The 26902-nt window shown below is 42.2% G+C and overlaps 1 protein-coding gene across 1 annotated transcript in view; it reads right to left on the reverse strand.

The window, feature by feature from the left end:
• The window catches only part of LOC126989288 (uncharacterized), a 64837-nt gene that overhangs the window by 31910 nt on the left and 6025 nt on the right, over nucleotides 1–26902 (reverse strand). Inside the window, exons 2-4 of the mRNA XM_050847930.1 lie at nucleotides 25603–25739; nucleotides 16392–16605; nucleotides 10978–11174 (exon numbers count right to left, since the gene is read on the reverse strand). Of these exons, the coding sequence (XP_050703887.1) occupies nucleotides 10978–11174; nucleotides 16392–16605; nucleotides 25603–25737 (546 nt within the window). The 5' untranslated portion in view covers nucleotides 25738–25739. The remainder of the gene's footprint in view (nucleotides 1–10977; nucleotides 11175–16391; nucleotides 16606–25602; nucleotides 25740–26902) is intronic.

The raw sequence follows: 26902 nt of genomic DNA on the forward strand, positions 1-26902 counted from the left end.
ATGAGCTTTAGCATCACCAAGTGTAGCGTACTTAGTTTAGAAACACGCAACCCATTACGCGGGTATAGTTTAGACTCCACAGCAATAGGCAGATCAGAGTGTGAAAGGGATTTGGGAGTGTTAGTGAACTCTGACCTAAAACTAAGGAAGCAATGCATTATTGCGAGGAATAGGGCTAACAGGTTATTAGGCTTTATTAACAGGACGGTAACCAACAGGAGTGAAGAGGTCATCCTCAGACTCTATTTAGCGCTAGTTAGGGCACACTTAGATTATGCTGTCCAGTTTTGGTGCCCACACTACAGAATGGACATCATCTTGCTAGAATCAGTTCAGAGGAGGATGACCAAGATGATTCAGGGGCTGAGGAACCCCCATATCAAAATACGCTGAAACATCTAAACTTACATTTTTTTTTTTTTACAACAAAGGAGGCAGCTCAAGGGCACAAAAAAAGAAAACAATAATAAAAAAAGCCCGCTAATCGCTGCTCCCATAAAAGAATCAGAAGAGGTGGCCAAAAGCAAGGTCAAATTCGGGAGGAGAGGTGTCCTGATACCCTCCTCTTGAAAGAGTTCAAGTCATAGGCAGAAGGAAATACAGATGAAGGAAGATTGTTCCAGAGTTTACCAGCGTGAGGGATGAAAGAGTGAAGATGCTGGTTAACTCTTGCATAAGGGTTTGGACAGTATAGGGATGAGCATGAGTAGAAAGTCGTGTGCAGCGGGGCCGCGGGAGGGGGGAGGCATGCAGTTAGTAAGTTCAGAAGAGCAGTCAGCGTGGAAATATCGATAGAAGATAGAAAGAGAGGCAGCATTCACTAGAAAGACGAAGAGTGCGGGGAGATCTGATATAAGTATTCAAATGGGTCAAGGGTTACAACAAAGGAGATATAAATAAAGTACTGAGAATTAGCCAGCTGGATAGAAGACGCAGTAATGGATTTAAATTAGAAAAGTATAGATTTAGGAGAGATTTAGGCAAGCATTGGTTTAGTAATAGGGTGGTGGGGGAATGGAATAGACTCAGCAATCACATAGTTAGTGCAGGGACGATAGCTTGTTTTAAGAGTAAACTGGATAACTACATGGACGAGGATGACAGGTGGCAGTGAGGTGTGGGTGCAGTAAGGGAACAGGGTACTGGAGCGTACGCCCGTACTAAAGGTAAACGAGGATCAAGCCTCTATACCTGTAACCCCTGAAACTACACCTCCCCCATTGTGAGTAGTGTGGGGGGGGGATTCTGGAGCTGCCCCGTGTAGGCCACTCGGCCTCTTGCAGTTTCCCTATGTTCTTATGTTCTTATGTTATCTTTTCTAACGGCTTTTTGCTTGACGGGATGGTAGCGAAGGGCAGAGAAGCGGTAGCACGCAGCGGACACGTGTGGCTCCCTGGTTCATGGCCTGCGTGGAGGGGTGGAAACACTTGCCGCCACAGATGCCAACCCTATCACTCACGTTATGTAAGCAATTATACCTATATATTTACCATTTAATCAACCATTTTACGTGTGATTATACACCGAAAAATATATAATCCCAATAATATGTGTTAAATGCTTCAATTATCAAGATATCCATATTGAGGTGTTTACAGACGCTACCAACCCAACCCCAAGGAAGGGAAGGGGTCAGGGTCAACTTAATAGAGCCCAACCGAAAGGGGACACCGTGTAAGAGGAAGGTGGTGGGGGAGATATATGGTATAGCTGTCTGACTCGACTTTGCCCAACAAAGCTGTGCCTATCAACAAGTTTTTGTTTGTAGACATTCGCTTCTGAGCATGCGCCGTTAGCGCGAGGGACAAAGGGATAGCTTCGTACACAATACTGGTATGTACTCATATTTTTCCCACATTTCCCTTCATCCCTCCCTACCTTCTGTATCTCTTTCCAATCCTCCTCCGTTGCCCCACCTACATATTATTATCCTTGCCGCGCCCTAATCCATATTACTCTTCCTACTTTTTTACACACCGTACTGGTGCTCCTCTTCCTCTTCCTCCTCCTCCTCCCACTCATCCTCCTGCTTCTTCTTCGCCCATCACAAAGAAAAGCACATCACATCACAGGAAAACTAGCTCCTTTCTCGTTTAGCTGTTTGCTCAGGCTACATACAGATGGCGCTTTTGTTCCTACCAACCAAGGACGTCTGAGTCGAGTCGAGTTAGTCGTTAGCCTTAGTTGAGCTGTCTGCTGGTGAGGGTCCACTGTCACAAGTGTTTCGTTCTTCACCATCTTTTTTATATATTTTTTTAACTAAACCAATTGTTCTTGTTATATATTCTTAAACTAAAAAAATCTTACAACCATATGATGGATGAGGAGGTATTAACGAAACGTGGTAGAGAAAATAAATGCTCATAACGGATTCTTTAACGTCTTTGACAATAAAAAGTAAAGATGGCAGCGAGGTGAAATTTTGGCGTTGTGAGCAAAAACACCGATGCAAAGCATGGCTCCATACTAAAGCTGGAAACGTAGTGAGGGAGCTGAACAGCCATTCGCATGATGCTTCTGCAGGTCACGACTGGATATTAATCTTCGAAAGACAGAGCTGGCTAGAGCACTTAGTAACATCTGAAATGTAGTTTGCAGATGGTACATTCAGTATTGCTCCCAGCCTCTTTTCTCAGATTTATGTAATTATGGTAAAAAAAACAACAACATGGAGTTACTCCTACGGTTCATGCTCTCTTGCCTAACAAGCAACGCACCACATACGTGAGAACGTTCGTGTTATTGAAAGAAATGGAACCCATCTTGAAATCCAATTCAATCGTCTGTGATTTTGAACAAGCTGCGCACAGTGCTATGAAAGACACATTCTCTGATGCTCATATAAACGGATGTTTTTTTTTTCATTTAGTTCTAAATAGGCAAAAACATCTAGCTATTTTGGGGTTCACAAATTTGTATTAACACTAATCCAGATCTCGCGTTAAAAGTCAAAAGGATTATTGTCATTTCCTTTGTACCTCTAAACAAGATCGATGAATATGTGGATGCTCTAGCGACCGAACTGCCTCAAGAATTTGATGATTTACTAAACTGGTTTGAGGATACATATGTTGGTCGTTCGAAGAGACCAGGAAATGGAAGACGAACTCCTTTATTTCGCCCTGAGATTTGGAACCTCCATCAGAGAACATTAAACGGGGAAGACCTCACAAACAATAATGCGGAGGCAGCCCACCGTCGATTGAAATACGAACTTGGCATGCAGCATCCCGCCTGAGTCAGCGCGCGACCTTCCTGAGTCAGCGCGCGACCTTCCTCAGTCAGCGCGCGACCTTCCTTGGGTTCACACGTGACTTTGCCCCGCTGCTGTGTGGTGCCAACTCGCTCTTTCCTCTGTTTTCCTCTGCTTTCGCGGTGTGAGGCGTTCTGTGCTTCTGCGAACTGCTGCTGTACTGGAGGACTACAAAACCAGGAGGATTACCCTGCCTTCTACTACAGACCGCTAAGTGTTCTGATTTAGTATTTACTTAGTTAGATAGTGATCCACAGTTACTCCTAGGACAAGTGTATCAAGCTTCCCACATCTACACTAAATTCAACATTCTTTAACGCCAACCCAGTGCTACACGGTTTTATATTGCTTTTGTGTTTTTTATATTGCTTTTGTGTTTTCTTCTCCGTCTATTATTAGGATACTTTACTGTGCTGTGATAATAGGACTACGTGAATCAGGCGCGCCAAGCTACGTTAATTTCTAAGTCCACACAAAACACTAGATAATCCACTTTCCGCGCAAACCTAGTGAACACAGTTATTATCTTCTTTACATAAGTGATTTCTCAGTATATTAACATTGGCCTATGTTTTGTCTTGGTGGGTAGAAATAACCGCGCCTTTTTACCCGAGACACACCCTTTTCCCCGGGGAATTGACCTGACTGCGACCTCACAGCAGCTGTTGGTTTGTTTTCCTAGATACACATTTTTGACCTGACGACCTCACCGCAGCTGCGTACTTTGTTATCGTCTTAACGTGCCTAATTGTTTCCGTCTTGCCTCGCCCATATCTTCACCATGACGTCCCTCAAGCGTTGTTCTGGGTGTGGCCTTCGCATGGCCAAGCAGTACTTTCTTTCCAAGGACGTTTGTAGGTTCTGCGTTAAGACTCAGAAGGATGATCAGAGGATCATAGAGTTAGAGAACAGGGCTACGACTCGCCGCCCAGGTACACTTACTGGTTAGTGCAGCAGCAACAAGCCCGCCTCCTCCTCCTCCCTTCCTCTTCCTCTTCTTCCTCGTCCTCCTCCCCTCTAGTATTGTCTTCACCCACAGCAGCCCTCCCATCCTCCTCCTCCTCCTCCTCGACCATCTCCGATCTCCCCTTCCCCCCTCCTTCTCCTCTTCTTCCTCTCTTCCTCCTCCTCCTCCTCCTCCTCCTCGCCTTCCTCTTCCGTCCCCCTCTCCCCTCTCCCCACCCTCCTCCTCCTCCTCCTCTCCCTCTTTCTCCTCCTTGTCCTCCGCCTCTTCGCTCGTCGCTCCCTCCCACACCTGTCCCTGACCTTCCCCTTCCCCTCTTCCTCCTCCCTCTCCTCGTCCGTCCCTCCCTCCCCACCTCACTCTCCCTTTCACCTACTCCTCCTTCCTCCTCCTCCTCCTCCTCCTCCTCCTCCTCCCCTCCTCCTCCTCCGCCTCCACCTCGCCTTCCTCTTCCGTCCCCCTCTCCCCTCTTCCTGCCCACTCTCCTCCTCCTCCGCCTCTCCCTCTTTCTCCTCCTTCTCCTCCGCCTCCTCGCTCGTCCCTCCCTCCAACACCTGTCCCTTACCCTCCCTTTCCCCCTCTTCCTCCTCCCTCTCCTCGTCCGTTCCTCCCTCCACCACCTCACCCTCCCTTTCTCCTTCTTCCTCTTCCTCCTCCTCCTCCCCCTTTCCACCTTCCACCTCTTCCACAATTTCTCCTCGTTCTTCACAGCAGGTCCCTCCCTCCTTCCTCTCCCCCCTTCACCCACCCCTCCTGGCCCCCCTTCCGACCGTCGGGTTCTTGTTGTTGGTGATAGTCAGGTTCGTTATGTTGACAGGTATTTTTGCTCCAAGGATAAGAACAGGACGAGGGTGTGTTTCCCAGGGGCAGGGGTGGGCCATATATCAGACAGGATTGAGGCGTGTATGGCAAGCGAGGGATCGAACCCCATTGTCTTTTTCAGCTGTGGCGGAAACGACGTTTCTCGTGTGCCAAGCGAGGACCTTCTCAGGCGTTTTAGAGAATTGTTAGGCAGGATACGTGACGCTGGTGGGTCGCCAGTAGTGTGTGGCGTCCTGCCAAGGAGGGGCGTTGGCGATGGATGGCTGTCCAGGGCGATAGCAGTAAACAGCAGACTTGCTGAGCACTGCGAGCGCAATGGGTGGATGTTCGTCGACAATTGGGACCTCTTCTTTGGCAACGACGCCCTCTACGCCCGTGACGGGATACACTTGACGTTCAAGGATGTTGAGGCTCTCTCAGACTCCCTTGAGCGAGCACTTGGTACCCTGAGGGATTTTTTAGTATAGGCGAGGGGGGGGAGGAGTAATGGGAGGAATGGGAGGAGTAATGGGAGGGGACATCTAGCTCATAATATAACCAGGCAGCTTAGAAGTAATTCTAGAGGAGTAACAGAGGACGGGCTAAGAATCTTCTATACTAACAGCAGGAGCCTCAGAAACAAGATTTTGACATAATAGCGATCACTGAGACATGGATAGACACTGCTAATAGAAATTTTAGATCAGAATTTGAAATAACGGGTTATCAGATGTTTCACAAAGACAGAAGGGGCAGCAAGGGAGATGGAGTTGCGCTATATGTTAAAGACTCACTTAAATGTTTAGTTAACAACTCAGTCAAAACTAACATGGATTCAGAATCAGCTTGGGTGGACGTTTACAAAGGGAAAGAAAAACTAACTCTAGGAGTTATATACAGGCCACCCAACCTTAACAGGCAGGACACGAGTATATTACTACAGGAGATTGGCAGGGCGAGTATGAGTAGAAATGTCTGCGTAATGGGGGACTTTAATTATAGGAATATAGACTGGAAAGATCTAGTGGGTGACCTGGAAGCCGAGGACTTTCTTGAAGTTATACAAGATAATTTCCTTAAGCAGGTAGTTACTGAGCCTACCAGAGGAGATAACATATTTGACTTAGTCCTAACCAATAATGGGAACTTGCTACGTGAGTTGGAGGTGGGCGGAGAGTTAGGAAATAGTGATCACAGAACGGTTCGTTTTAGCTTAGACTGGGCGGTAACCCGCGAACCAAACCCAGTGTTAGTGCCAGATTTTAGAAGAGCAAACTACGAGGGGCTTCGAAGACATCTTGAAGGGGTAAACTGGGATAATTTAGGGATTCATGAGGGCCAGAACTGCGGATTGGAGAGCCAGGAGAACCAGGTAGAAATGTCTTACAATAATTTAGTTAGAGTAATAGTAGAGGGGCAAGAACAGCATATACCACAGCGAACACTTAGAAAAGAAAACAATGATCCTAAGTGGATGACTCGTGGACTAAAACACGAGATTGGGTTAAAGAAGGAATTTATCAGAAAATAAAGAATGGGAAACACATCTCAGGGGCCGGTACGTCGAACTATCTAGATTAGTTAAGAAAACACCAGGATAGCAAAAAGAACTATGAGATCAAAGTAGCAAATGAGGCGAAAAGTAATCCTAAGGGCTTCTTTCAGATGTATAGAACAAAAACACGGGAGAAAATTGGACCGCTGAAAACAAACACAGGGGAGCTAGTAGAAAATTACGAAAATATGAGCACATTGTTGAACGACTACTTCCTTTCAGTATTCACACAGGAGGATCGAACGACTATACCGGAAAGAGTTCAGGTGTACGATGGCGGGGATGGCGATAAATTGAGGGATATAATCATTACCAGGCAAGTAGTTCAGGATGAGATAGATAAGCTTAAGAAGAACAAGTCGCCAGGTCCTGACGGATATTTCCGAGGGTATTAAAGGAGTTAGGTGATATAATCAGTGACACTAACCGACATCTTTAAGATGTCGGTAAATACTGGCTATGTGCCGAGCCTATGGAAAGTAGCTAATGTGACGCCGATTTTAAAAAGGGGACAGGTCAGTTGCTTCAAACTATCGCCCAATTAGCTTAACATCGGTTATAGGGAAGATGCTGGAGTCCATAATAGCCAGGAACATTCGGGAGCATTTAGAGAAACATAGCTTAATTCACGACTCGCAGCATGGGTTCACAAAAGGTAGGTCATGCCTCACCAATCTCTTGTCCTTCTACAATAAAGTATTTGAGGCGGTTGACAGAGATGAAAATTATGATGTAATCTATCTTGATTTTAGTAAAGCGTTTGACAAAGTTCCTCACCAACGACTGTTGCTTAAATTACAGGCTCACGGAGTAGAGGGTAAAGTTTTGAACTGGGTCAAGGCGTGGCTTAGCAATAGGAAGCAAAGAGTGCAAATCAATGGTAAAAGATCTGACTGGGGATGTGTTACGAGTGGGGTCCCACAAGGTTCGGTATTAGGTCCACTTTGGTTTATTATTTATATCAATGACTTAGACACAGGAATTAGTAGTGATGTTAGTAAATTTGCAGATGATACCAAGATCGGTAGAGTAATTGAGTCGGATCAGGACGCTAGTATTCTCCAAGGTGAACTCAACAGATTATATGACTGGGCGGATAAATGGCAGATGGAGTTCAATGTAGGGAAGTGTAGTATTCTGAGTGTAGGTAGGAACAACCCCTCACATAACTATTGCTTAAATGACACTCTCATAAGTTGGTGTGGGTGCGAGAGGATTTAGGGGTCTTAGTGAGCTCTGATCTCCGTCCAAGGGCACAATGCATTCAAGCTAGAAATCGAGCTAATAGGGTACTGGGATTTATTTCAAGGAGCGTAAGCAACAGAAGCCCCAAGTCTTCCTCAAACTATATTTAGCATTAGTTAGACCTCATCTTGACTATGCGGTTCAGTTCTGGTCACCCTACTATAGAATGGATATCAAAATGTTAGAATCGGTGCAGAGGAGGATGACTAAGATGATTCAGGGGTTGAGAAACTTGCCATACGAGGAAAGACCCAAACAGTTAAACTTGCATTCTCTAGAAAGGCGAAGGGTGCGTGGAGACATGATCGAGGTTTATAAATGGATGAAGGGCTTTAATAAGGGAGACATTCATAAGGTTTTGTTGGTAAGAGAACCGGGTAGGACACGAAGTAACGGGTTTAAACTGGATAAATTCAGATTCAACAGGGACATAGGCAAAAATTGGTTTACTAACAGGGTGGTGGATGAGTGGAATAGGCTTAGCAGTCATGTGGTGAGTGCCAATACAATTGTCACATTCAAAAATAGACTAGATAAATTCATGGACAGCGATATTAGGTGGGGTTAGATACACGGGAGCTTAGGGTCAAAGGAGCTGCCTCGTACAGGCCTACCGGCCTCTTGCAGACTCCTGCGTTCTTATGTTCTTATGTTCTTATATGAAAATTAATTGATGGATGCTATCGAACACTTGAGGAGCCTTGCTCATAATTACCAAACTAACTAAATAACGGTGCGTAACAATTTTTAGTGTTTAAAACTATTTAATGTTTTAAATTTTTAATAAAGTTAGTTTTAAAACTTTCTAAAGTTTGTTTTTAAGTTCTTACTAAAACTTTTAAAAGTTCTGTTTTTAATTTAGCAGTTTTAAGCTTCTTTTTACTTGTTTACTGCGAACAATATTGAATTGAGCCCAATTGTCCCATGACGCCCAAACTGCCGCGCCCAAACGGCCGCGCTAAAATGGCTGAGCCCAATTGTCCCATTCCGGTCTATAGCAGGGGTTCGCGAACCCTTGATGGGATGCGGAGGATTGAGGGGGTGGGGTCGTAAAGCCTTGCTAGAAACGGCTTGGCAAAATATTTTTTTAGCTTATCGTTTCGAGATAGTTTTCTGTTTTAATTTTGTTGGTGTTGTTTGTTTCTGCCGGTGTTTTTTTTTGGGGGGGGGTATTTCGTTGGGGATATACCCCAAGGGAGGAAGGCGGTGCATGCCGCGCAACCACCCAGACGGCTGGTAGAGAGATACCCAATTCTTTCAAGGATGAGGCCCAATAACAGGGCTGAGGGTGTCGGAAAGAGCCCACCTTTCCACCCCCGTGGCACCAGGTAGGTCTCGAACCTACGCCCTAGCACCCTGCCGATGCGCAAGGCGGAGACTCTACCACTGGTGTGTTGAGAGGGAACATCGGGGTATCTTTCAGGGACATGTTAGGACCGGTTTTGTTTAAAAATTGATGTGTAATAAAAGTATAAAACAAATTGCTGATATCAGGGGCGCGTGGGTTTCAATTTTTTTTCAAAGGGTCGTGAGTGTAAATACGTTTGGAGACATAGCACTATAGAATGACACACACACACACACAGAGGGGGGTAGAATTGCTGGCGATGACGAGTCCAGCCTGTGATCAGGCCATGTGAATTGCACACAAAGGGAAGGAGACAGGGAGGAAGAGAAGAACAGAGAGCAAGTGATAAGAAAATACAGATAGAGGCTGTGAGAAGGAAGATAACAAGGAAAAGGAGTGAGGAAAACATATGGAGAGATTGAGAGGAGAAAATGAAAGGGAAAAGGATACGGTGAGAAGGGAGAGGAAGGTAGAGGATGCGGAATGATCGTGTGTGTGTGTGTGTGTGTGTTAATCTAATGTAAAAGGGTAGGAACAAGAGAGGGAGAGAGGAAGAGTGAATGAGAAGGAAATGGACTGAGGGTGTGAGAAGGGAGGAAACTAGGGAAAGGAGAGAGAGAGAGAGAGAGAGAGAGAGAGAGAGAGAGAGAGAGAGAGAGAGAGAGAGAGAGAGAGAGAGAGAGAGAGAGAGAGAGAGAGAGAGAGAGAGAGAGAGAGAGAGAGAGAGAGGAGAGAGAGAGAGGAGAGAGAGAGAAAGGAAGAGGGTAGAAAGAGAGGGAGGAAAGGAGGGGCATGTAAAGAATGAGGATAGAGAGAGAAAAGGTGTGTGAGTGGGAGGAAAATAAATACATAAATAAAAATGTTGGGGTGAGGGAAAAACAAATAGAAATGAGAAAACTAAGGGGAGGGGAAGGGAAAAGGAAGTTAGCGGGTGAGAAATGAGATACTCTCTCTCTCTCTCTCTCTCTCTCTCTATTAATTCACTTTTTCGAAAAAAAATCAGCATATATAGTTATTATTAAGGGCCTCATAGTCGAATATCAACAACAGATGGTATTAGCAAACTTATAACAAAGAAGAATGACATGAAAAAATGCATAAATAATTAAGCTAATAAAATTATGGAATTGGAAGGGAGGCTGCAACAACGTCGAGCGAGATAACAACGTGGCGGGAAGATGGGAGTGAGGCCAAATGGTACTGGCAGCGCTAACAATATCGGAACCTAAGCGGTACTGGTACCCGGTACCGGAACTGTGTACCGGTGCCATTAGTGCCCCCGAAGAACCGGTTCCGCTTCGGTTTAAGTATCGCTCGTGCCGCTAAGGAGCCGGAATCGCTTAGTTTCTTGGACTTGGGCCTCTCCTACTCAAGATCACGCCAATCATACGTTTGCCTATCACTCAACCAGGAGACCTCACCAACAGGCATATACATCGGTGGTGCACGACTGGTTGAGCACGACACTTTACCGCCTGCCTATTGCTGGACGAGTTTTCTCCAAGAGAAGGCACGAAACATTTACTTGAGGCATCGCTTCGTAGGCCGTCAAGCCAGTAATCGCAGACCTCCATGGATGGCACTGCCTCGAGTGTCTTAGCGCTTCATTTGGAGTGTTTTTTTCTGTCAGTGACTTTCGTGACTGTTGCTAATATACAACTTCTGGCAGTAAGTAGTGATAGTGTTTCTTGCACAGAAAATAATGCATGGTGCGTTGATCTCTACACAGTACTTAAAAACTATACATACACGCACAGATATCTGAAACACTAGCAAACAGACGCACGATGACGGATGGGCTACATCCCTACCTGGTTCACGGGTGGCAAAGGATCGTGGGCCGCCAAGTCGTCGATGGCTGACGTTCCAGCAGCGCCACCGATCACCCAAATCTTCTTGAGAGTGTCAGGGGGCAGCAGTGAGAAGGCAGCTTCCGCAGTGGATAGCAGGTCGACATGTATTACAGCCCACTGAGCACCAACCAGCCGCGTGCAGTGCACCAGGTCATCTAGGGAACATTTAACTATTAACAAAACGTCGCTAGATCACAGCAACGTGATCAATCCAGAAATTTTACTCTAGAAAAAAATGGCTGAATATTTGTTTTCGGACAAGGTTTTGCCAACCTTTTATTTTCATTAAACCAAGCGATATGAATATCTGTAATATGTTATTAATTTCAATAAATAATAAATAGGCATTTCGCGCAGGTTTTGGGGAAAGGAAAGAAAATACTGAGGCCTTTGAATCAACACGCATAAGATTTTCTGAAGATGCCAAACAATAAGGACGTGTGCAAAATGAGTTTGTACTGTAATGGTAAAATAGACGAGAATAATAATAGAAGACATATACGAAACTACTGAGACCAAGGTCAATGTCGTTGATGTAAATGACGAAGAGAACGGGTTCCAGGACAGAGCCTTGGGGGACACCACTAGTGACTAGCATCCACTCAGGGGTCATTTCATTTATTATAGCTCTTTGCTTTCTAATGCTTAGCCAGTGCTTGATTCATTCGTGAAGCTTACCCCGATATATATTTCTTTGATTTTTTTAAGCAACTTGTAGTGTGGAACTTTATCAAACGCCTTCTGGAGGTCCAAATAAATAATATCAAGTGATTTAGAAACATCATAGACTGCAAAATGATCGTTATAGAACGTTAATACATTCGACAAACAAGATCTGTTGTTACGGGAACCATGTTGCGAGTCCAGGATTAGCGAATTACAATCTGGGTAGTTAACTGCTTTACCTCGAATGATTGTTTCAAATAATTTTACAATAACTGAAGTATCTCTGTTGATATTTCTTTAAGTAATTTTGGATATATTTTATCAGGTCCTGGACTTTTGTTATTTTTGAGTGACTGCAGCGCTTTCAGAACCTCATATATACTGATTTCATAGTCAGGGAGGGAATGACTGGGATTTTCAATATTGTTAGGAACAGCAGCAGTATCGGTAGAATTACTATTACAAACCGGTAGAATAACTATTAAAAACCGTATATATATATATATATATATATATATATATATATATATATATATATATATATATATATATATATATATATATATATATATATATATATATATATATATATATATATATATATATATATATATATATATATATATATATATATATATATATATATATATATATATATATATATATATATATATATATATATATATATATATATATATATATATATATATATATATATATATATATATATATATATATATATATATATATATATATATATATATATATATATATATATATATATATATAGGAAGAAACCTACTGAACGGGCGCAAGCCACTCCCGGTGAGGTATATATGGGAGGTGAGAAGGGAACTGAAGCCCTCCAAAGACCCTTCCCATGGCCTCAATAACCGTTTCCCTATTGTCTCACCAAAACCGGAGAGTAATTCAGCATGCTCTCTAAAGACAGATCCTCTCTTTATCCACACCACACTACATTCACACAGCATATACACCTTTTCCCAAAATTAAAATTTCAAAATGGCGCACCTACACCAAGCCTCGGAGTCCCCGCCTGGGGACCTACAAATTCCCCAGGAGGACTCCCCTTCTGGCTGCCGACCCGAGAGGTGTCTTGATAACTCCTCGAACCTCTTTCTTCTCAATTTCTGCAACATTCGCGGTCTTCGCTCTAATTTTCATTCTGTGGAACATCATCTCTCCTCCTCTAAACCTCACCTTCTCTTCCTTACCGAGACACAGGTTTCTGAGGGTACTGACAGCAGTCTCTACTCTGCTCCCTCCTACTATCTCTATTCTAAATTTCAATCCAAAGCTGGATGTTGCGCCTACGTGTGCAACGACATCACTTGCTCTCGTGCCACGACCTTAACTCTTCTGAATTTTTCATAATCTGGCTAAGACTTCATTGTCATTCTATTACTAAATACATCTGTGCTGTTTATCTCTCACCTAACTCTATCAACTATGTAAAATTCTTTGACTATTTGAATTCTAAAGTGGAGCACATCTTGACCCACTCTCCCTTCGCTGAAATCTCCATCCTAGGAGATTTCAATGTTCACCACCAGCTTTGGCTTTCATCCTCTTTCACTGACCATCCTGGTGAACAGGCCTACAACTTTGCTATCCTCAACGACCTAGAGCAGTTGGTCCAGCACCCTACACGTATTCCCGACCGTCTTGGAGACCGCCCCAACATTCTAGACCTCTTCCTTACCTCAAACCCTTATGCTTATTCTGTCAAACTGTTCTCTCCGTTGGGCTCCTCCGATCACAATCTTATTTCTGCATCCTGTACTATCGCTCCTGTACGCCCTCTGGACCCACCGAAGAGGCGATGCTTCTGGCATTTTGCTTCAGCTCGGTGGGACGACCTGAGGATGTACTTTTTTCCGATTTCCCGTGGAATGATTATTGCTTCCGGGATAGTGACCCCTCTGTGTGTGCTCAGCGCATCACAGAGGTGATTGTCTCTGGAATGGAGGCATACATTCCTCGTTCTTTCTCTACTCCTCACGCTAAAAAGCCTTGGTTTAATCACGCTTGTTCTCGTGCTGTCAATGATAGAGAGGTAGCTCACAAAAGGTACCAGAGCCTTCAAACTAATTTTAATTATGAACTTTACATTTCTGCCCGAAATCGTGCCAAATCTATTCTCCGACTTACCAAAAATTCTTTCATTAATAGAAAATGCCAAAACCTTGCTTTCTCTAACTCTTCCCGTGACTTCTGGCATCTAGCCAAAAACAATTCCTCCAGCTTCACTTCTTCATCTTTCCCTCCACTCCTCAGTCCTGACGGCAACACTGCCGTCTCATCTATCTCTAAGGCTGAACTCTTCTCTCAAACTTTTTCTAAAAACTCCACTCTGGATGATTCTGGGCATATTCCTTCTACTCATCCCCCCTCTGACTCCTTTATGCCTGTTATAAAGATTCTTCAAAATGATGTTTTCTATGCCCTCTCTGGCCTCAATCCTCAGAAGGCTTATAGACCTGATGGAGTGTCTCCTAGTGTCCTTTAAAAACTGTGCCTCAGTGCTGTCACCCTGCCTGGTGAAACTCTTTCGCCTCTGCCTGTCAACATCTAGCTTTCCTTCCTGCTGGAAGTATGCCTTCATACAGCCTGTGCCTAAGAAGGGTGACCGCTCCAATCCCTCAGACTACCGTCCTATAGCTTTACTTTCTTATCTATCTAAAGCTTTTGAATGAATCCTTAACCGGAAGATTCAAAAGCACCTCCCCACCTCTGACCTTCTATCTGATCGTCAGTATGGGTTCCGCAAGGGGCGTTCTACTGGTGATCTCCTAGCCTTCTTAACTGACTCTTGGTCATCCTCTCTTAGCCGTTTCCGTGAAACTTTTGCTGTTGCGCTGGACATATCAAAAGCTTTTGATAGGGTCTGGCACAAATCTTTGCTTTCCAAACTACCCTCCTACGGTTTCTATCCTTGTCTCTATACCTTTATCTCCAGTTTCCTTTCTGACCGTTCTATTTCTGCCGTGGTAGACGGTCACTGTTCTTCCCCTAAATCTATTAACAGTCGTGTCCCACAGGGTTCTGTCCTATCTCCCACTCTTTTTCTGTTGTTCATTGATGATCTTCTTTCCAAAACGAACTGTCCTATCCATTCCTACGTCGATGATTCCACTCTGCATTACTCAACTTCTTTTAATAGAAGACCCACCCTACAGGAACTTAACGACTCAAGGCTGGAGGCTGCGGAGCGCTTAGCCTGAGTCCTTACTATTATTTCCGATTGGGGCAAGAAGACCCTGGTGTCCTTCAACGCCTCAAAAACACAGTTTCTCCACCTATCCACTCGACACAATCTTCCAAACAACTATCCCCTATTCTTTGACAACACCCAGCTATCACCTTCCTCAACACTTAACATCCTCGGTCTATCCTTAACTCAAAATCTCAACTGGAAACTTCATATCTCATCTCTAACTAAATCAGCTTCCTCGAGGCTGGGCGTTCTGTACCGTCTCCGCCAGTTCTTCTCCCCTGCACAGTTGCTGTCCATATACAGGGGCCTTGTCCGCCCTCGTATGGAGTATGCATCTCATGTGTGGGGGGGCTCCACTCACACAGCTCTTCTGGACTGAGTGGAAGCTAAGGCTCTTCGTCTCATCAGCTCTCCTCCTCATACTGATAGTCTTCTACCTCTTAAATTCCGCCGCAATGTTGCTTCTCCTTCTATCTTCTATCGATATTTCCACGCTGACTGCTCTTCTGAACTTGCTAACTGCATGCCTCCCCCCTCTCCCGCGGCCCCGCTGCACTCGACTTTCTACTCAAGCTCATCCCTATACTGTCCAAACCCCTTATGCAAGAATTAACCAGCATCTTCACTCTTTCATCCCTCACGCTGGTAAACTCTGGAACAATCTTCCATCATCTGTATTTCCTCCTGCCTACGACTTTACTCTTTCAAGAGGAGGGTATCAGGACACCTCTCCTCCCGTATTTGATCTTACTTTCGGCTACCTCTTTTTTTTGGGGGGGGGAGCAGCGAGTAGCGGGCTTTTTTTTATTATTGTTTTCTTTTTTTGTGTGCCCTTGAGCTGCCTCCTTTGTTGTAAAAAAATAAATATATATATATATATATATATATATATATATATATATATATATATATATATATATATATATATATATATATATATATATATATATATATATATATATATATATATATATATATATATATATATATATATATATATATATATATATATATATATATATATATATATATATATATATATATATATATATATATATATATATATATATATATATATATATATATATATATATATATATATATATATATATATAATTTAGATAGATATAGATATATGGATATAGATATAATTTAGAGTATATATGGACAGGCGATTCTCTCTTAAACATGTTCCACTGTAGCTTATTGCTAATTCAGCAAATTTTTTTTTTCAAGGAATTTTCTTTATACCTTAAAAATGTGTTAAATGGATGTAAGACTTCGCCATAGCTAGTCATGTTGCACTTGATCGCGATTTCGAGTCCGTGACCAGGTTCTCGGACCAAGATATATCTCAATGGGACATACGATGCAACTTAAGTTTTTCGGGGTCTACTAAGCAACTCTCGGTCGTGGTTTGCAGCCTCTCTATCGAGACGAGAGGGCAGTGACTTGCTTTTATGCATACCTTTCGTGTTTTCATAAGTCGGGGATGGCCGCACAAAAGCGGCTCCGCGATGCATGAAAGCGAGAAGCCATAGAGGGTAGTCGATGTGGTTGTGGGAATAGTAGATCACCCGGTCACCCGCGCCCACTCCTGCTGCCGCTAGGCCAGCCGACAGTCGCGGTACCAGATCACACATCTCTGAGTATGTCCTTTGTTGCCTGGTCTCTGCGTCTATCTAGAAACGCAAACAGAAAAGAAAAGTAAAATAATTAGACTTAGCAGTATAACTGCAGTTGTCAAAGCAAGTTACAGCAAATAACGCATCTGTTCTAACGCCAACATGAAATTTTTATTTTATTTTTTTTATTGACATTGGTGCTGTGTTCAATCTCTGTAAATTTAAAATTACACCTGAAGAAAACGCCTCATATGACAGAGAAACCGAAAATTAAGTTACATACTATCTCAGAACAAACGAGAGCGCGGGCAGACCACACCACCTGTCCGACATAAGCAGACTGAGGGGGAGGGATCTAACGTACACCCTCGCATCACTTGACGAAGTTATGAGAACCATAAAAGCATTTAAAAATAGCACTCCAGGGGAGACAAATATAAACAAGATCATACTTACTAACCTTCCAAAAGACAAAACTTCAGTGGATTTTCGACCACACTATATCTATGGGTTACTCCCCTGATAAGTTTAAAATAGCAATCATCAAATTAATCCCTAAGGAAAAGACAGATAACACAAACCCCATCAGTTATAGACCTATTTCACTACTGGAAGTAACTGTCAAGGTTCTAGAAAAAATCAACACCAGGTTATTAAGGAAAGTACTAGAATCAAAGGACATCTTAAAAGATTCTCACCACGGTTTTAGGAACAACAGAGGTACAGACACAGCACTAACGGCAATCCATGAGACAGCAGCTCACCACACGGCCCGGAATAATCAATGTTTCCTTGTTTTAAGAGATGTGAGTAAAGCATTTGATAAAGTATGGATAGAAGGACTGCAATTCAAGATAGCCCACTTGGAGCTCTCTGATATCACCAAGATTGTCATCAACAACTTTCTAATCAACAGAAAAGCTAAAACTAAAGTAAATAACTATACATGCCCTCCATTTCCATTAACGGTTGGTGTGCCTCAGGGAAGCGCGCTCTCACCAACATTGTATACCATATACACTGATGACCTCTCCGAACCGTCCGTTGACTGCACCACGATCCAATACGCAGACGACATCAGCAAGATAATCTGCTATGCAGGCAAATCTAGAACACTGATGGCAAGCAGAACGAAGAATGAAATCGAAAAAATAAATAATTACGAGAGGAAATGGAAAATAAAAACGAGCAAGATCAATTTAAAATAGTACCACTAGCAGTAAAGAAGAAAATAACATAATAGAAGGAACACCGATAGAATACACAGAAAAAGGCAAAGTTCTTGGACTAACAATAAACCGAACAGAAACTGACCAGCACATTATAAAGGAAATAAATAACAAAGCAATGGGAGCATTATCAGAACTATACAAATTCAAAAACGTGCCAACAAAAATCAAGCTACACCTTTTCAAAGTCCTCATACTTCCTACACTACCTATACCATTAATAACAATAAGTGATACAAGCAAAATGAAACTGTATAAAGTTCTAAACCAGGCCTTACGGTTCGCAAACAACGAAAGATTTCCCTCTAATAAAACTACCAAAACTCTGCATGAGGAGGCAAAAATTGAACCCATAAACTACTACTTATACAAGCCAGCAGAGAAAACATTCACAAAAATGATATATCTACGAAGTCTACAGTTCACTAACCTTTTAGATAACTATGAAAGTCACAAAAAACGCACATGGTTCCATAAGACAAGAAACATTCTTGACAGAGGTCCACCACTAAAGAAATACACATCCTAAACACATTGGAAAGCACAGAACAAATAAATAAACACAAAAAAAGTAACAAAAAGAGAAGAGCGGAAAAACTTAACTGAATACATAACTGACCAAGCAAGCCAACTTTTCACCTCTTACTTTACTTCGTATAACTTACATAACTTACATTACTCTTAACCCTACTTCTTTCACCCCCCACTCCTATTCTATCCTACATTTAGTTAGTTAGTTAGTTCCTCACTATTCCTCTCTTCATCCTCTCTTAGCCGTGAAACTTTCTCAGTTGTGCTAGACATATCGAAAGCTTTCGATAGAGTCTGGCACAAGTCTTTGCTTTCTAAACTGCCCTCTTTCAGATTCTATCCTTCTCTGTGTTCCTTTAACTCCAATTTCCTTTTCGGTCGTTCTATCTCTGCTGTGGTAGACAGTCACTGTTCTTCCCCTATACCTATCAACAGTGGTGTTCCACAGCGCTCTGTCCTATCACCCACTCTCTTCCTGTTATTAATCAGTGATCTTTCTATAACAAACTGTCCTATCCACTCATACGCTGGCGACTCCACTCTGCATTATTCAACTTCTTTCAACAGAAGACCCTTTTAACATGAATGATAAGACTCCAGACTGGAGGCTACAGAACACTTAACCTCATACATTGTTATCATTTTCGATTGGGGTAAAAGTAACCTTGTGTCCTTCAATGCCTCAAAAACATAATTTCTCCACCTATCAACTCGACACAATCTTCCAAATACCTATCCCCGATTCCTCGACAACACTAAGCTATCATCTTCTTCAACGCTAAATACTCACGGTCTATCCTTAGCTCAAAATCTCTAACTCAAAATTTCATATATCCTCACTCATAAAATCAGCTCTCTCGACGTTGGGCCTTCTGTATCGTCTCCGCCAGTTCTTCTCCCCCGCACAGATGCTTTCCATATATAGGAGCCTTGTCCGCCCTCGTGTGGAGTATGCATCTCACGTGTAAGGAGGATCCACTCAAACAGATCGATTGGACAGAGTGGAGTAAAAGGCTTTTTGTCTCATCAGCTCTCCTCCTCTTACTGACAGACTTCTACCTCTTAAATTCCGCCGCAATGTTGCATCTCTTTCTAACTTCTATCGATATTTTCATGCTGAATGCTCTTCTGAACTTGCTAACTGCATGCCTCCCCCCATCCCGCGGCCCAGTTGCACGTGACTTTCTACTCATGCTCATCCATATAATCCCTATAATCCCTATAATGCTCATCCCTTGCACTGGTATAAGCTGTAACCGTCTTCCTTCGTCTGTATTTCCTACTGCCTATGACTTAACCTCTTTCAAGAAGAGTGTATTAAGACACTTCTCCATCCGAGATAGACTTCTCTTTTAGCCACTCTATTGTTATCACTATATGGGACCAACAGTTGGCAGGCTATTTTTTTTACATCTTCTTTTTGTTGCCCTTGAGTTGCTCTCTATATATATCTATAGATATATATATATATATAGACAGATATATATATATAGATATTTATATATATATATATATATATATATATATATATATATATATATATATATATATATATATATATATATATATATATATATATATATATATATATATATATATATATATATATATATATATATATATATATATATATATATATATATATATATATATATATATATATATATATATATACTTACCTTTTTTCTGATTTATATAAACTCCTGAATAATAATATCGCAGGATATATATTTTTTACAGCAGAGGAGTCAGTTCAAGGGCATAACAAAAAGGTAACAAATGTTAAAAAAAAGAAACCGCTACTCATTGCTCCTAAAAAGAACTAGAGGAGTGGCCGAAAGATAGGTCAATTTCGGGAGGAGAGGTGTCCTGATACCCTCCTCTTCAAAGAGTTCAAGTCGTAGGCAGGAGGAAATACAGATGAAGGAAGATTGTTCCAGAGTTTACCAGCGTGAGGGATGAAAGAGTGAAGATGCTGGTTAACTCTTGCGTAAGGGATTTGGTCAGTAAATGGATGAGCTTGAGTAGAAAGTCGTGTGTTGCGAGGCCGCGGGAGGGGGTGAGGCATGCAGTTAGCAAGTCCAGAAGAGCAGTCAGCATGAAAATATCGATAGAAGATAGAAAGAGAAGCAATATGGCGGCGAAATTTAAGAGGTAGAAGACTATCAGTATGAGGAGGAGAGCTAACGAGATGAAGAGCCTTTGACTCCACTCTGTCCAAGAGACCTGTGTGAGTGGAACCCTCCACACGTGAGATGCATACTCCATACGAGGGCGGACAAGGCCCCTGTAAATGGATATCAACTTTGCGGGGAAGAAAAACTGGCGGAGACGGTACAGAACGCCCAGCCTCGAGGAAGCTGATCTAGTAAGAGAAGAGATATAAAGTTTCCAGTTGAGATTTTGAGTTAAGGATAGACCGAGGATGTTTATTGTTGAAGAAGGTGACACCTGAGTGTTTTCAAAGAATAGGGGATAGTTGTTTGGAAGATTGTGTCGAGTGGATAGGTGAAGAAATTGTGTTTTTGAGGCGTTGAAGGACACCAGGTTCCTCCTCCCCAATCGGATATAATAGTAAGGGCTGAGGCTAAGCGTTCTGTTGCCTCCAGCCTTGAATCGTTAAGTTCCTGTTGGGTGGGTCTTCTATTAAAAGAAGTTGAGTAATGCAGAGTGGAGTCATCGGCGTAAGAATGGATAGGACAGTTCGTTTTGGAAAGATCATCAATGAACAACAGAAAGAGAGTGGGAGATAGGACAGAACCCTGTGGGACACCACTGTTAATAGGTTTAGGGGAAGAACAGTGACCGTCTACCACAGCAGAAATAGAACGGTCAGAAAGGAAACTGGAGATAAAGATACAGAGATAAGGATATAAACCGTAGGAGGGTAGTTTGGAAGGCAAAGATTTGTGCCAGACCCCATCAAAGGCTTTTGATATGTCCAGCGCAATAGCAAAGGTTTCACCGAAACGGCTAAGAGAGGATGTCCAAGAGTCAGCTAAGAAGGTATGGAGATCACCAGTAGAACGCCCCTTGCGGAACCCATACCGGCGATCAGATAGAAGGTCAGAAGTGGAAAGTGCTTTTAAATCTTCCAGTTAAGGATTGATTTAAAAGATTTAGATAGACATGAAAGCAAAGCTATAGGACGATAGTTTGAGGGATTGGAACGGTCACCCTTCTTAGGCACAGGCTGTATGAAGGCAAACTTCCAGCAGGAAGGAAAGGTAGATGTTGACAGGCAGAGGCAAAATAATTTGACCAGGCAGGGTGTCAGCACGGATGCACAGTTTTTAAGGACAGAAGGCACTCCATCCGGTCCATAAGCCTTCTGAGAGATAAGGCAGAGAGGCATAGAAAACATCATTAGGAAGAATCGCTATTATAGGCACAAAGAAGTCAGAGCGGAGATGAGTAGGAGGAATATGCCCAGAATCGTCCAGGGTGGAGTTCTTACAGAAAGTTTGAGCGAAGAGTTCAGCCTTAGAGACAGATGAGACGGCAGTGCTGCCGTCGAGATTAAGGAGAGGAGGGAAAGAGGAAGAAGTGAAATTGGAGGAGATATTTTTGGCTAGATTCCAGAAGTCACAAGAAGAATTAGAGAAAGCAAGGTGTTGGCATTTTCAATTAATGAAGGAGTTTTTGGGTAGTCATAGAATAGATTTGGCACGATTCCGAGCAGAAATGTAAAGGTCATGATTAGCGGGAGTTTGAAGGCTCTGGTACCTCTTGTGAGCTGCCTCTCTGTCTTTGACAGCATGATAACAAGCGTTATTAAACCAAGGTTTTTTAGCATGAGGAGTAGAGAAAGTACGTGGAAGGTATGCCTTCATTCCAGAGACAATCACCTCTGTGATGCGCTGGGCACACACAGAAGGGTCTATATCCTGGAAGCAGTAATCATTCCACGGGATATCGGAAAAGTACATCCTCAGGTCGTCCCACCGAGCCGAAGCAAAATGCCAAATGCATCGCCTCTTCGGTGGGTCCAGAGGGTGTACAGGAGCGATAGGACAGGATACATAAATAAGGTTGTGATCGGAGGAGCCCAACGGAGAGAACAGTTTGACAGAGTAAGCAGAAGGGTTAGAGGTAAGGAAGAGATCTAGTATGTTGGGCCGGTCTCCAAGACGGTCGGGAATACGTGTAGGGTGCTGAACCAACTGCTCTAGGTCATCGAGGATAGCAAAGTTGTAGGCTTGTTCACCAGGCTGGTCAGTGAAAGAGGATGAAAGCCAAAGCTGGTGGTGAACATTGAAATCTCCCAAGATGGAGATATCAGCGAGGGGAGAGTGGGTCAAGATGTGCTCCGCTTTAGATTTCAAGTAGTCAAATAATTTTACATAGTTAGTAGAGTTAGGTGAGAGATAAACAGCACATATGTCTTTAGTAGTAGAATGACAATGAAGTCTCAGCCAGATGGTGGAAAATTCAGAAGAGTCAAGGTTGTGGGCACGAGAGCAAGTGATGTCGTTGCGCACGTGGACGCAACATCCAGCATTGGATTGAAATTTAGGACAGAGATTGTAGGAGGGAACAGAGTAGAGATTGCTGTCAGTAGCTTCAGAAACCTGTGTTTCGGTGAGGAAGAGAAGGTGAGGTCTAGAGTAGGAGAGATGGTGTTCCACAGAATGAAAATTAGAACGAAGACCGCGAATGTTGCAGAAATTTATGAGAAAAAGTCTTGAGGAGTTATCAAGACACCTCTCAGGTCGGCATCCAGAAGGGGAGTCCTCCCTGGGGGAATTTGTGGTCATCCCCCCCAGGCGGGGACTCCGAGGCATGGTTTTTGAACGCCATTTTGAATTTTGGGAAAAGGTGTGTGTATAGTGTGAATGTAGTGTGGTGTGGATAGAAGAGGATCTGTCTTTAGAGAGCATGCTGAACTACTCTCTGGTGTTGGTGAAACAATAGGGAAACGGTTAGTGAGGTAATGGGAAGGGTCTTTGGAGGGCTTCAGCACCCTCCTCACTTCCCATATATACCTCACCGGGAGTGGCTTGCGCCCGTTCGATAGGTGTCTTCGTACTTACTCCTACTAAATTAAATTTAATTATAATTAAAGACTTCGACACCAGACATACACAATTCGGCAACAGTAACAACAACACTATTGGAAAAAAGTTTGTTGCAATTCATCACTCAAGGAATGTTACTTAATTTAGGCCCACATTTCCCCACATTTATAAGTCATGGTGCAGCAACTAATCCCGATAGAATTCTCTGTAACAAACATCATTACCTAAATTCTCTCTCTGATCCCGGAAACATTACAGTCTCGGACCATATACCTATTATTTTTTTTTTAACTTTCTACTAAGACTTTCGTAATACAACAACCACCTGTTAATAACCTAAACAGAGCAGATTGAGAACTTTTTCAACATACACTAGACGCCAAAATAAACCTAAATAACCTGAATAACTGTAACACACATTTCATTGAAAAAAAGGTTAAAAAATGGATGAGAACAATACAGAAGCTATGGTCAAATCAGTACCTAAAACTTCTTACAGATACCTATACCAGTTAAACACTAATCAAGATATTCAGGACTTGGAAAGATAATATTTAAGAATAAGATATGAATTAAGAGCTAAATGCAAAGAAGCACATAACAGGTGGGAAGATAAGATAAATAATCTAATAGATAATAGTAAAGACAGTAAGACTTTTTGGAGTGAGCTAAAACTACTGAAAGGTAAAAATGTAATACATACTAACTATATGAAAGATGAGCCCAGAAACAAATTTTATTCAGTTAAAGAAAAATGTAACCTAATGGAACAAACCTGGAAAGATATATTCAGAATCACTGAGGAGGAGGAGGCAAATTTTGACAGAGCCCACTCTGAACATATAAATAACTATGTAAATATTCACTCGGAAAGAAATAGCCCATATACCACCTCTACCTTAAACAGACTAAATGGGGATAATTTTCACACTAGAGCAATAGATAAAGATGAAATTGTAAGATACCTCAAAATATAAAAAAAGAAAGCACCAGGGGCTTCCAAAATAGATAAAATCATAGTCGAGAATTGCACAGACAAACCCATAGACCAACTTGTTAACATCTATAACGCATGTTACTCCGCGGGTTATTTTCCATCAGCCTTCAAACAGCAATCATTAAATTCATACCTGAAGAAACTAACAGCACTAAACCCTTTAAAATACACACCTATCTCTTTGCTAGGTGTCCCCGGTAATGTATTTGAAGGAGTCAATCAAGGAAGACAACACTTTTTTGGCCGAAAACAGTATGTATTATCAAAAGCAGACAACATGGGTTTAGATCACAGAAGGGAACGACTACCGCAATAACAACTACTTATGAATCTATAGCAAATGCTTTAGCGGGAAAGCAACAAGTACTCGTGGAGCTCAGAGATTTTGCCAAGGCGTTTGACAAAGTTTGGCAAAACATATTAAAATATAAACTTGTACACCTAGGCCTTCCATCGATTACCGAAGAAAATCTGTGCAACTTTCTTGACAACAGATCTGCAAAAATAGTCGTACGGGAAAAAAAAATCTAGTGATAAACTATGTCTTTTAAGTGGAGTGCCCCAAGGCAGCGTAATCTCACTAACACTATATTCACTGTACACAAATCTCCCATCAGCATGCCCAGGCTCCTTAGATATCATGTATGGAGACGACATCACGTAAGTCATAACTACATCCAGTAAATCTAAAACTGTGATGAAACTGAAGGTTGAGAGAGAAATGGAAAGAATTAACATATATGAAAAGAAATGGGAAATAAAAAAACAGTGATGAAAAATTCAAGATTATCCCTATAGCACAACTAAAAACTAAATGAGGGCATTAATAGAGCCCATCGGTGCAGCGGGCAAAACGTTAAAAAAGATTTACTTTGGAGCATTGACATTATATATGGCGATGAAAAGACATGATTTCAGTAATGAAATTTTATGTTATATTTTCACATGAGTAAAACTTGGAGAGACAGCTGAATGTAATCTGTGTAGTATTGTCCATGCTAGCATGACGGAAAAATATATTATACGTGTGATGTAAGTTACCTTGTTTCCTGGACATCAGCCTGTAAATATCTGGTTGAATAATAAGTACTCATACATACTGTGTACACCAATAGCAAACTTTTTTTTCTTAAAACCGTTGCGATGAAACTATGAACATATAAATAAATCAGAATTTTGAAGTTGCAACTCTGTTTCTATTTTCAGTTACATTACACAACACTGCAGGCTATTCCGGTGCTGAATTTAAACACTGTAAAAAAGACTAAAGACATCTCACCAACGCAACAGCGTCGCCATGCCTGACCATCTCCTCCAGCATAAAGACTTCAAAATTCTTGTTTGGTATTTCTGGCAGCGGGTGAGGACCCTGCCAGCGCAGAACACGTGGCTCATTGTCCTCGGCACCACTCATCTCTGAAAAAGTGTGTTAGAACAATATTTGATCAATGATTTTCCTTAATGTTCAACTAAATATGTGCAGTTTATATTTGCCATTCAAAGGCAAACATTTGTGTATTAATTTTTTGAAACGGAATGTGGGTTTGAAAAATATTGTATCTCCGGTTTTATCTTTTTTTAGCTACCGCAATGGAGGTTTTTTTTCCCAAGGGAAAAAAAAGTGAGGAAAAAAGGCCCGCTAATCGGTGCTCCTACAAAAGAGAAAAGAAGCAACGAACACCCACATCACGATCCTCCTTACACAGACGTCGATAACATCAGTATAACTCATTATGCTGACTGCTATGCTGTTGAAATATATCTACAGACGTGTTATTTTGACGGAGAAATCATCAGTTGCATTTTTACGAGAAAAGAATCTTCTGTACACACCACAAGAAGCAGACCCTTGCCATCGATGTGGTAGTGTCATGGAAGAAAAACGAAAGAGTGCCAGAGGTGAGGAATTCCGGCCTGTACCTCGCTGTCCTCGAATGGGGTTTGCTTCGCAGCCTGTTCAGCAAGGAAACCCATTCTTTCATTATACTGACATTAACAACAAATTGTTTTACATTCTGAATTTGTGCGAAATTTTAGAACTGGCGTTCTTGTTTGCACTGCAAATACCCATGAATACAGCAGTGACTAACAGGAAATTAGTATTTATACCGTCCCAGTATAGGACAGTAAGGTAGGACTAAAACCTGTGCCGTTGACTCGATCTTGATAATATATTCGGTCAAACTATTTGGTAAACAAACACACACTTCAAAATCACGAATACAAAAACTTACGCAATTGAATTAAAGTAATAAATCATCGTTGAATCATTCAAATCGTACATCGGAATATGACAGTACATCAGAATAATAGTACCAAAATATATCTCTCAGAGGGACACACGATGCAACTTACGTTTTTCGGGGTCTATTGCGCTACTCTCCGTCGCGGTTTGCAGCCTCGCTATCGAGACGAAAGGTCAAGACGGTGAACCTCAGCCCGTCACAGCAGTCCTCCATCTGCTCGCCTCCTCTCATAGATCCAGACTTCCCTTATCACTAACAACTAATTCATCAAAATGACGGTCTGCACGTGTGGGTTTTATCTGTGCACCGCCAGTCGACCCTGATGATCGTAGA

This window comes from Eriocheir sinensis, unplaced genomic scaffold (assembly GCF_024679095.1).
Source record: "Eriocheir sinensis breed Jianghai 21 unplaced genomic scaffold, ASM2467909v1 Scaffold1124, whole genome shotgun sequence".
NCBI lineage: Eukaryota > Metazoa > Arthropoda > Malacostraca > Decapoda > Varunidae > Eriocheir > Eriocheir sinensis.